General features: G+C 41.3%; 1 protein-coding gene across 1 annotated transcript in view; it reads right to left on the bottom strand.

Moving 5' to 3' along the window:
- The window catches only part of LOC110504354 (low-density lipoprotein receptor-related protein 1B), a 422,565-nt gene that overhangs the window by 70,262 nt on the left and 340,179 nt on the right, over positions 1-12,124 (bottom strand). The window contains exons 53-57 of the mRNA XM_036965026.2: positions 9,008-9,130; positions 8,642-8,782; positions 8,043-8,230; positions 6,418-6,601; positions 6,068-6,153 (exon numbers count right to left, since the gene is read on the bottom strand). Of these exons, the coding sequence (XP_036820921.2) occupies positions 6,068-6,153; positions 6,418-6,601; positions 8,043-8,230; positions 8,642-8,782; positions 9,008-9,130 (722 nt within the window). The remainder of the gene's footprint in view (positions 1-6,067; positions 6,154-6,417; positions 6,602-8,042; positions 8,231-8,641; positions 8,783-9,007; positions 9,131-12,124) is intronic.

The raw sequence follows: 12,124 nt of genomic DNA, 5'->3' as shown, positions 1-12,124 counted from the left end.
ATCCCTACGGTGAAGCATGGTGGTGGCAGCATCATGCTGTGGGGATGTTTTTCAGCGGCAGGGACTGGGAGACTTGTCAGGATCGAGGGAAAGATGAACAGAGCAAAGTACAGAGAGACCCTTGATTAAAACCTGCTCCAGAGCGCTCAGACTGGGGGCGAAAGTTCACCTTCCAACAGGACAACGACACTAAGCACGCAGCCAAGACAACGCAGTAGTGGCTTCGGGACAAGTCTCTGAATGTCCTTGAGTGGCCCAGCCAGAGCCCGGATTTGAACCCAATCGAACATCTCTGGAGAGACCAGAAAATAGCTGAGCAGCAACGCTCCCCATCCAACCCAACAGAGCTTGAGAGAATCTGCAAACAAGAATGGGCGAAACTCCCCAAATAGAGATGTACCAAGCTTGTAGCGTCATACCCAAGATGACTCAAGGCTATAATCGCTGTCAAAGGTGCTTCAACAAAGTACTGAGTTAAGGGTCTAAATACTTATAATATGTAAATGTGATATTTCAGTAAAAAAACTATTATGCATTTACAAAATTTTCTAAAAACTTGTTTTTGCTTTGTCATTATATATTTTTTTGAGTGTAGATTGAGGGGGAAAAAACAATTTAATCTATTTTAGAATAAGGCTGTAACATAACAAAATGTGGAAAAAGTCAAGGGGTGTGAATACTTTCCCGAAAGCATTATATGTATACTGTAAGTGAGGGCATATTCTTCAGTGAGACTCTGGAAGTGGGTGATTCACAAACGTAAGTAATCCACACATACAGGCCGGTCAACATATTTAGATTTAGCTAGGGTTTCAAGCAGCGAAGCTGGTTGACACCCTACTGTATTTGTTGATGTTCATTATTCCGGTTCTCCAAAGATTTGGTGAAATATACAAATTGCTGTGAGATGGCCTAGGAGGGTGCAAATTGGCATGATGGTAAAGGCCCATGAATCACACGCTCTCATGCAACGGCATGCCCCATTTGACCTAGAGTCAAATAGGTACATAGGTCTCTCTACTCATAAGGAACACATTTGTCTCAAAGACGGCATTTAGAATTTTGTGGGAAAAAAACACTTAAAACGTTACTCTGCTGGCTGAGTGACTGATCTGCACAAAACTTCATATACAGCATATTTGGCCCAAGGTCTCTCAATGCATTATTTTACAAGCTAGAATCTCACACAACATGGTCTCTACTCTATCAATAAACATTCACCTGGTCGTGGTCTGGCACATAAATGCATATAAATCACACACAAGATATTCATATTGTAACAACTTGTTCCAAAACAATGTCAAGACTAAACCAATGCAAGGACATTGTGATCAACCACACAATGGCGCTATAATGGGCACATGTTAATATTTCTTGATCTGTTTGACTGGGAGTAATGAAATTTGACACACACGCTTGGGGATAGGAGTCTAGCTAACCTGTAGAATATAGTTCAGTTGGGTCACACGGTGACGCTGTTGGACAGGAAAATGAGCAAAGAAAATAAATGCTGAAATATTTACTTCACAACAAACAAGATAAAATACAAAACAATGAAACTAAGTAAACAACTAAAAAGCACCCCAAGGAAAAGCAATGCTAAAAATGTGTTTTAAGATCTCTTTAAAATATGTTTACAGTTAAGGCCCCCTTCAGGTTCTCTGACAAGCTATTCCAGAGGCTGGGGGCATAACATCTAAAGACTGCCTGTCCATGCCTCTTGTTCCTAGGCTTTGGGATAGTTAAGAGGGCAGTGCCAGATGACCTGAGGGGCCTACTGGTTACATAACTTAAAAGCATTTCTGACATGTATTGGGGTGCACAATCTTGTATTGATTTAAAAAACAATAAAATAATCTTAACATGAATTCTAAAACTCACAGGCAGTCAGTGCAGAGACTTTAAAACCTGTGTACTGTGTGCTCTCCGTCTGATCTTGGTCAGTATTCGTGCTGCAGCATTCTGTATGTTTTGCAGTTGACCAATGGCCTTCTTGGGTAGACCAGACAGGAGAGCATTACAGTAGACAAGCCTGCTTGTAATAAAAGCATGCATGAGTCTCCTGCGAAATGCAGTGACTGCCTTCAGCTATTTTCTTAAACTCAGTGAAAACTGAAGCACTACCAAGAGAAGCCCTATCCTATCAAAGACATAAGCGTGAGGTACATCTCTTGCTGTCATGTTCAGAAGACCCCCTGTCAGTCAGATAGGAAACACTCCCTTAACAATTGCACCTCCTCTGCTGGGCTGCACGGCAGGTGCCATGATAAGGTGTCGGAGAATCTGACAGGCTGTACCAGACATCTTCATCAGATCATCAACACCCTCAAAGACAGCCTGCGCCAGTATCCTTAGGGACCTCTCTAGGGGAGCCCTCTCTTTCCCCTCTCTCTCTCAGACAGAGCAGCTCTTAAGGCCAAACAGCTCATTGGAGGAAAGGACTGCATATGGGTGGACTCAATCTCTTACATTTAATAATACAAAGGGGGAGAAAGACAGAGGTCCAAAGTAGGCCTATTGTATGTAGGCCTATCATCAGGCATAATAACATATATTGTAGGCCTAATTGTATGAAAAGTATGGATATGGTAAGATGCCTCAACTGTATTTGTAGTGTGATTAAGTCCAGATACATTCCATCTGATGAAAAGGGTTAATAACTGTAACATGCTGATTGGATCATCATCTCAGATTTACATAAAATCATTAGTGGCATGACTTAAATTGAACATGTAATGGTTTGATACACTGACACGAGGTCAGTGGAGTGTCAGCCAGACGGTAATGCAGCAGCGCTACTTAGTAGAGATGGTCATATGCAGATCCCCCCCACTTCAGCTTCCATTAATGCTAACATAGTGATTAAAGTGAATGATTGCTGCTGAGGCCAGCCAGGCCACTCAACAGAGTCAGGAGGAAGAGATGATTCTCAATAGGCCCCTATAGAATTCCCCCAGGTTAAACTCTATTATCAGAGTGTGTGATTCATAAAATGAACCTGGGATTCAAGTGGCTAACATGACAGTGGGGATGAGGCCTAACCGTGATTGAAATAGATTCTCCGTAGGGACCTCACTAACACTATTTCCCACTGTCAATCAACACGAGCAGGTCGACTCCCCCACAGGGAGGGCGAGTGAAGAATCACATTGAAATTGGAAGGTTGACAAGTTGGAGAATGACAAAATAATGTAATGTAATACCTAAACGTAGATGGTACACAGGGTATATACTGTAATACAGAGCTCTCTCTGTAAGAAGCAAGCAGCTGTGGCTTTTCTGACACAACATCTCAACTATCATCTCCTCTTCATAACAAGGTCAGGCTAGGCAACCTAGACCCCACGTACAGTGCCTTGCGAAAGTATTCGGCCCCCTTGAACTTTGCGACCTTTTGCCACATTTCAGGCTTCAAACATAGAGATATAAAACTGTATTTTTTTGTGAAGAATCAACAACAAGTGGGACACAATCATGAAGTGGAACAACATTTATTGGATATTTCAAACTTTTTTAACAAATCAAAAACTGAAAAATTGGGCGTGCAAAATTATTCAGCCCCTTTACTTTCAGTGCAGCAAACTCTCTCCAGAAGTTCAGTGAGGATCTCTGAATGATCCAATGTTGACCTAAATTACTAATGATGATAAATACAATCCACCTGTGTGTAATCAAGTCTCCGTATAAATGCACCTGCACTGTGATAGTCTCAGAGGTCCGTTAAAAGCGCAGAGAGCATCATGAAGAACAAGGAACACACCAGGCAGGTCCGAGATACTTTTGTGAAGAAGTTTAAAGCTGGATTTGGATACAAACAGATTTCCCAAGCTTTAAACATCCCAAGGAGCACTGTGCAAGCGATAATATTGAAATGGAAGGAGTATCAGACCACTGCAAATCTACCAAGACCTGGCCGTCCCTCTAAACTTTCAGCTCATACAAGGAGAAGACTGATCAGAGATGCAGCCAAGAGGCCCATGATCACTCTGGATGAACTGCAGAGATCTACAGCTGAGGTGGGAGACTCTGTCCATAGGACAACAATCAGTCGTATATTGCACAAATCTGGCCTTTATGGAAGAGTGGCAAGAAGAAAGCCATTTCTTAAAGATATCCATAAAAAGTGTTGTTTAAAGTTTGCCACAAGCCACCTGGGAGACACACCAAACATGTGGAAGAAGGTGCTCTGGTCAGATGAAACCAAAATTGAACTTTTTGGCAACAATGCAAAACGTTATGTTTGGCGTAAAAGCAACACAGCTGAACACACCATCCCCAATGTCAAACATGGTGGTGGCAGCATCATGGTTTGGGCCTGCTTTTCTTCAGCAGGGATAGGGAAGATGGTTAAAATTGATGGGAAGATGGATGGAGCCAAATACAGGACCATTCTGGAAGAAAACCTGATGGAGTCTGCAAAAGACCTGAGACTGGGACGGAGATTTGTCTTCCAACAAGACAATGATCCAAAACATAAAGCAAAATCTACAATGGAATGGTTCAAAAATAAACATATCCAGGTGTTAGAATGGCCAAGTCAAAGTCCAGACCTGAATCCAATCGAGAATCTGTGGAAAGAACTGAAAACTGCTGTTCACAAATGCTCTCCATCCAACCTCACTGAGCTCGAGCTGTTTTGCAAGGAGGAATGGGAAAAAATTTCAGTCTCTCGATGTGCAAAACTGATAGAGACATACCCCAAGCGACTTACAGCTGTAATCGCAGCAAAAGGTGGCGCTACAAAGTATTAACTTAAGGGGGCTGAATAATTTTGCACGCCCAATTTTTCAGTTTTTGATTTGTTAAAAAAGTTTGAAATATCCAATAAATGTCGTTCCACTTCATGATTGTGTCCCACTTGTTGTTGATTCTTCACAAAAAAATACAGTTTTATATCTTTATGTTTGAAGCCTGAAATGTGGCAAAAGGTCGCAAAGTTCAAGGGGGCCGAATACTTTCGCAAGGCACTGTATATCCCTGCTAAAAATGCTTCTGATATTTCCTATGGAATAGGAATGAGAAGCACTGTAGTCACAGTGAACATTTTGCTGTAAGAAAGTCCATTATCTCTCCAAATAACTATACCTGTATCTAAGTAACCTGGAGCACTTTGAAATTAATATAAATAAAATACAAACAAGATACCGTACATGATTCAATTAGCTTAGGCAGTGATCCATGAAAAGGTGTCAGTATTTTGTACAAAGACATTAAATGCAATATACCATACATTTATAAGTTTCCATTTTAGTAAATTAGCAGATTCTTTCATCCAGAGCAGTTAGAGTTAAGTGCTAATTGCCCAAGGGCACATCGGCAGATTATTCACCTAGGGATTTGAACCAGCGACCTTTCAGTTACTGGCCCAACTCTCTTAACCGCTAGGCTACCTGCTAGGCAATGATATACAAAAAAGTGTCAGTACTTAGTACAAAGAAGACACTAAATAGACTACATTTAACTGATTTACATAATGACTCACTTTGCAGGCAGAGAGTATTAATAGGGCTAAATGAGGGTGTTTTCAACGGGCCAGTATAGTGGGCCACTTGTTATAACAGATGTGTCACTATACGGATCTTAATTGTTGCACCATTAAGGTTTCACGGTTCCATTTCATGATCCGGTTTTAATCTCTCTCCCCCCCCCCTCTCCCCCTCTCTCTCATTAACAGTCAAAGTCAGCAGATGAATCAGAGACATGTGAAATACAAGACAAGGACAACTATGAAGTCACTAATTGTAAGTTTCTCTGGATAAAAGCATCTGCTAAATGACTCAAATGTAAAATCTTAACTAAATGCAACATGGCAGGGTAGTGGCAAGGTAATCTTACTGACAGGGATAAATATATGCAAACCAGATACGGTTACAGATCTAATTGTGTGCACTTGATCTTCTGGTTTCTGTCATTTTACCCTGAGACGGTCTTATCTTTCCAAAACAGAGTGACAGACAGACTAAGATCCGTATGCATATTTTGGCATCAGTTTAAAACAAATACTTTGACTTGTGTAGATATATGTTTTCTATACTATCTTGTAGATAGATATATGGTTTCCTCTTACCTGTTTCAAAATGGTGTAGTTTGATCCATCCACACTCAGTTTCCTGATTTCATGATGATCTGCTAGTATGAGAAACGGTTCCTCCACTGAAAGGAAGAGAACAAACAAATGTCCTTTAGAACAAGGTAAACAAAAACAAAAAACACTGGAATCCAATGTGTCACTGGAACCATTCCATCAGACTGCAGTACAGTACTGGTATTCTACAGTACTACGCTTGGCATTTCTGAAAATAGGTAAACATCCTTTAGAACAGCTCTTGTGAAATACTGTACATCACTAGAGAACCATTCTGATGGACAGCAGGTTAATACACTACAAGCTAATTATCAAGACGTGAATATCCTTACCTGAGAGAGCCTTGCAGGTGTTGGGGCTGCGCTCCAGGGCTTCGTAGCCATCCACACACAGACACTTGAAGGATCCATAGGTGTTGATGCAACGCTGGCTGCAGGGCAGGCTGGAGGAACATTCATCAACGTCCACACACGTTTTCCCGTCATCCTTCAGCCGGAATCCAGGCCAACACTTGCACTGATCATCACACAAACAGAGAAGTAATGGAGCATATTTTAGTCTAGACAAATTGAACAAATTGTAGTCTATTTACTCAAGATATTGCAGCAGCTGGTTGATACAGTAAATGCTTTGCAGAGACAGAGGGATATTCAGCTCCAAATTTAAATTGTAACAACACTCACTTAAATCTAACTTCTCAATTTGCCAGTACATCTACTCACAAAATAACACAAGACCAATAAAAAAACACTGGCATCAGTATGATGACATACATGTCATGGCAGAAGAACAATACGAAATAAATTAAAACTGCTGCCATTCAGCAAATCCAGCCCAAAATAACTGTATCAGCTGTTACTGGCCACTGCTTAAATTCCTCTCTGATCTACAGTTCTAACCTTCCAGGCCTTTCTGCTGATATATCTGTTCAGGCCAGATGGATGAGTTAGGGGTCTCTGTTGATGTGCTCTCTGGTCATCCAGCTCTGTTATGCTTCAGTCTCTAGACAGCCAGGTCAGGGAACACTTTTTTACTCTATCCTTGTTGGTCACTTTGTAATGCAGAGAGCAGGGGGCAAGGAGGGGGCAAGAGGGGGGCAAGGAGGGGGCAAGGGGAGAACCCAGAGTGAGGGTCAGAGTGTGTTATTCTGACATCTCTGATGGCTGTGGGGTCACACCGGAGCGACGACCGTGCCCTGGATCCAGGCCAGACAGCAGAATAGCACAGTCACTCCTCAGAACACTCAGCAGAACTGTCCTCTCTGGCTGTGGCTCAAATGGCACCATATTCCCTAGCTAGGGCCCATTGGACTTTGGTAAAAAAAAGTAGTACACTAGGGAATAGGGTGTCATTTGAGACACAGCCTTTCTCTTTGACCAGCAAAAAAACACACTCCTGGACAGCTGGCACGGAAGCCTTCCCAAAACCATTTACTCATATTTCATCACTTGTATCCATAGCATAGGTGTGTATACAATATGATGATAGGATCCTACCGTACTGTGTGTATAACCTTACTCTGTGATGGATTGACTGTGCTTGCCTGACTGTGTTTGTGTGTTTTTAGCTTGTGTGGGTAAGCCTAATATAGTCTCAGGCACAACATAATCAATCATTTAAATCATGAAAATAAGGAGATAAACATGTTGGCACTTTACCAGTGCTGTGTTACAGTCTTCTGCATACAAAATATATCAGAAACAATACCGTTTCCTTGATTAAACTCAGGTTCTGTACTTATTTAAAACGTTTCTATTGTTTTGGCTACATTATTATTGGTAATACCTGCAAACCCTCCAGCGTGTTACAGCTGTCCACCTATCAATCTGTCTCTGACAGAACTAAGGATTGGATATAGAGAACTTATAAAACCTGAGGAAAGGAAAACTAACCTTGATTATGATTCTGAGTATACTGGCCCGAGCGTGTATCAAGGCCCGTTCGTGATGATTCCTACCTTGTATCCAACAGGAAGTTCCTGACAGTTCTGTGTACAGCCACTGACTCTGCGATTCAGACACTCGTTCACGTTGCAGTTCTTCTCATCGGACCTGTCGCCACAGTCGTCTTTCTTGTCACACAGACTCCCTTCAGAGATGCAGCGTCCGTTGGAACACATGAAGAATGAACCGTTGCACAGACTCCCTGGAAGGTAATTTATAACTCAATGGCGAAGCAAAAAGTATTTCCGATAGTTATTTTTTATACTGCATTTTGGTAAATCAGATTAACTTTATTCAAGATGAATGCTATTTGGAAAGTTTTACTCGTAACAGTCTTCATATCTTTGGTTTCTATCCTCTATTAGTTAGACTGCTGACAGTAATGGATAGATTGGTACTGTAGAGAGAACCAAACAGCAGCAGACAGTACCTGTATCTAAGCAAACAGCAGTACCAGCTGCAGCCAGAAAGTACGAACAACAGTAGACTATACCAGCTGCAGCCAGAAAGTACTAACAGCAGTAGACTATACCAGCTGCAGCCAGAAAGTACTAACAGCAGTAGACTATACCAGCTGCGGCCAGAAAGTACTAACAGCAGTAGACTACATTACCTGCAGCCAGGCATTTGAGGTTCAGGGGCAGCTCGTCAGATCCGTCAGGACAGTCCGGGTAGCCGTCACACTCCCACTGAGCACTCAGCAGGCAGCGGCCGTCCCCACAGCGAAACTCCTCAGGTCCACAGGACCGGTACTCTGCAGAGACACAGATACAAAGAGAGCGCTGCAGCCTCACTAACTGACACTCACACAGGCCAACACATCATCGCAGTTCCGAGTTACTGTAAAGGCATTCTACTTCCAACTAATTTTCTGTTACAGTAAGGTCTTAATGAGTTTTAACTCTGTTATAATGTAATACAATGTTATTACTCAGTTATTACTCTGTGGTAATGAAGACAAAGCAACAAATCTACTTGCCACATTCAAGTGACTCGTCAGATCCATCCCCACAGTCATCGTCATGATCACAGACAAAACGCAGGGGGATGCAGGCTTTGTTGTGGCAACGGAAGGAGTTGTCATCACATGTGTTGTTGGGTGCTGTGGGGTGAGAAACAATGTTGAAGGGTTACATTATGAGTCAACATCACTCTAGAGATGTGGCATCACAATGCATATGCTCAACAATATGGAGTCAGCACTGGAGGAAGTGGGGTGGAGGTGGAGGAGGTATTTTCTTATCACTTTCATTTTTATTACTGGTGAACTCTAACTTCTCCAAAATCCTAAAAAAAACAAAAACTCATTAAACATTTTGTTAACCTTTTTTGTCCACTATTTAGTGACTGACATTGTATGTTTGCACATGCAAAAGAAGGAAAAGACGCCAGAGGAACGCCAGGTAGTGACATCACACTGACCTTTCACACTCTCCTTTAGTGAATAATGTGGAAATCCTAGTTAGTAAAACACACTAACACAGAGTGGTAAAGCGAACTAAAATAGTTATTCCATTGATTCTGATATGGGGAATTGAATTTGAATGGTTTGTCAAATCCATTAAAGATAAGTCCAACTGAAAAAAGTTATCCTGTCTCCTTATTTTCTCCTGGTTGGCCTATTGTTTGCAAAGGTTGTTACATTGTAACTACAAATTCATTTAAAAAAATGTCACTTCACTTTACATTAAAGCTGCAATATGTAACTTTTGGGGCAACCACACCAAATGCACATAGAAATGTGAGTTACATATCTCTCATTCTCATTGAAAGCAAGTCTAAAATATGTGCGCAATTTCTATGCTTCCCGGTCCTTACTTTCATTTTGGCATCTTTTACTTTCGGTTTAGTACACCAGCTTCAAACAGAGATTGTAACAATAGAAATAAACTCATTGACCAGCATGACCAGCAGTTAATGACACGGGGTGCCTTGTTACAATTTTTTTAAATTTTATTTCACCTTTATTTAACCAGGTAGGCCAGTTGAGAACAAGTTCTCATTTACAACTGCGACCTGGCCAAGACAAAGCAAAGCAGTGCGACAAAAACAACAACACATATATAAACAAACGTCTGGTCAATAACACAAAAGAAAAGAAAAATAGAAAGATCTATGTACAGTGTGTGCAAATGTAGAAGAGTAGTGAGGTAGGCAAGAAACAGGCCATTGAGGCAAAAATAATTACAATTTAGCATTAATACTGGAGTGATAGATATGCAGATGATGATGTGCAAGTAGAGATACTGGGGTGCAAAAAAGAGTAAAAGGGTAAGTAATAATATGGGTGTGCTATGTACAGATTGGCTGTGTATAGGTACAGTGATCGGTAAGCTGCTCTGACAGCTGATGCAGAAAGTTAGAGAGGGAGATATAAGACTCCAGCTTCAGAGATTTTTGCAATTCGTTCTAGTCATTGGCAGCAGAGAACTGGAAGGAAAGGCGGGCAAATTAAGTATTGGCTTTGGGGATGACCATTGCAATATAAAGTTGAAGTCGGAAGTTTACATACACCTTAGCCAAATACATTTAAACTCAGTTTTTCACAATTCCTGATATCTAATCCTAGTAAAAATTCCCTGTCTTAGGTCAGTTAGGATCACCACTTTATTTTAAGATTGTCAGAATAATAGTAGAGAGAATGATTTATTTCAGATTTTATTTATTTCATCACATTCTCAGTGGGTCAGAAGTTTACATACACTCAATTAGTATTTGGTAGCATTGCCTTTAAATTGTTTAACTTGGGTCAAACATTTTGGGTAGCCTTCCACAAGCTTTCCACAATAAATTGGCTGAATTTTGGCCAATTCCTCCTGACAGAGCTGGTGTAACTGAGTCAGGTTTGTAGGCCTCCTTGCTCGCACACGCTTTTTCAGTTCTGCCCACAAATTTTCTAAAGGATTGAGGTCAGGGCTTTGCGATGGCCACTCCAATACGTTGACTTTGTTGTCCTTAAGACATTTTGCCACAACTTTGGAAGTATGCTTGCAAGCCTCCCCTTTTTTTCCTCCAAACATAACAATGGTCATTATGGCCAAACAGTTCTATTTTTGTTTCATCAGACCAGAGGACATTTCTCCAAAAAGTATGATCTTTGTCACCATGTGCAATTGCAAACCGTAGTCTGGCTTTTTTATGGAGGTTTTGGAGCGGAGGTTTTTTCCTTGCTGTGCGGCCTTTCAGGTTATGTCAATATAGGACTCATTTTACTGTGTATATAGATACTTTTGTACCTGTTTCCTCCAGCATCTTCACAAGGTCCTTTGCTGTTGTTCTGGGATTGATTTGCACTTTTCACACCAAAGTACGTTCATCTCTAGGAGACAGAACGTATCTCCTTTCTGAGCGGTATGACGGCTGCGTGGTCCCATGGCATTTATATTTGCGTACTATTGTTTGTACCGATGAACGTGGCACCTTCAGGCATTTGGAAATTGCTCCCAAGGATGAACCAGACTTGTGGAGGTCTACAATTTTATTTCTGAGGTCTTGTCTGATTTTGTTTGATTTTCCCATGATGTCAAGCAAAGAGGCACTGAGTTTGAAGGTAGGCCTTGAAATACATCCACAGGTACACCTCCAATTGACTCAAATGATGTCAATTAGCCTAATAGAAGCTTCTAAAGCCATGGCATCATTTCCAAGCTGTTTAAAGGCACAGTCAACTTAGTGTATGTAAACTTCTGACCCACTGGAATTGTGATACAGTGAACTATAAGTGAAATAATCTATAAACAATTGTTGGAAAAATTACTTGTGTCATGCACAAAGTAGATGTCCTAACCGACTTGTCCTAACCGATGTCCTAACCGATTCTAGATTTAATTTTGGATTGGAGATGCTTAATGTGAATCTGGAAGGAGAGTTTACAGTCTAACTAGACACCTAGGTATTTGTAGTTGTCCACATATTCCAGGTCAGAACCGTCCAGAGCAGTGATGCTAGTCGGGTGGGAGGGTGCGGGCAGCAATTGGTTGAAGAGCATGCATTTAGTTTTACTAGCATTTAAAAGCAGTTGGAGGCCATGGAAGGAGTGTTGTATGGCGTTGAAGCTCGTTTGGAGGTTTGTTAGCGCAGTGTCCAAAGAAGGGCC

The sequence above is a fragment of the Oncorhynchus mykiss genome, chromosome 3 (genome assembly GCF_057628025.1).
Source record: "Oncorhynchus mykiss isolate SJ-2025 chromosome 3, ASM5762802v1, whole genome shotgun sequence".
Taxonomy (NCBI): domain Eukaryota; kingdom Metazoa; phylum Chordata; class Actinopteri; order Salmoniformes; family Salmonidae; genus Oncorhynchus; species Oncorhynchus mykiss.
Note: the sequence above shows the minus strand (reverse complement) of the source record. Positions and strands in the feature narration are given on the sequence as shown.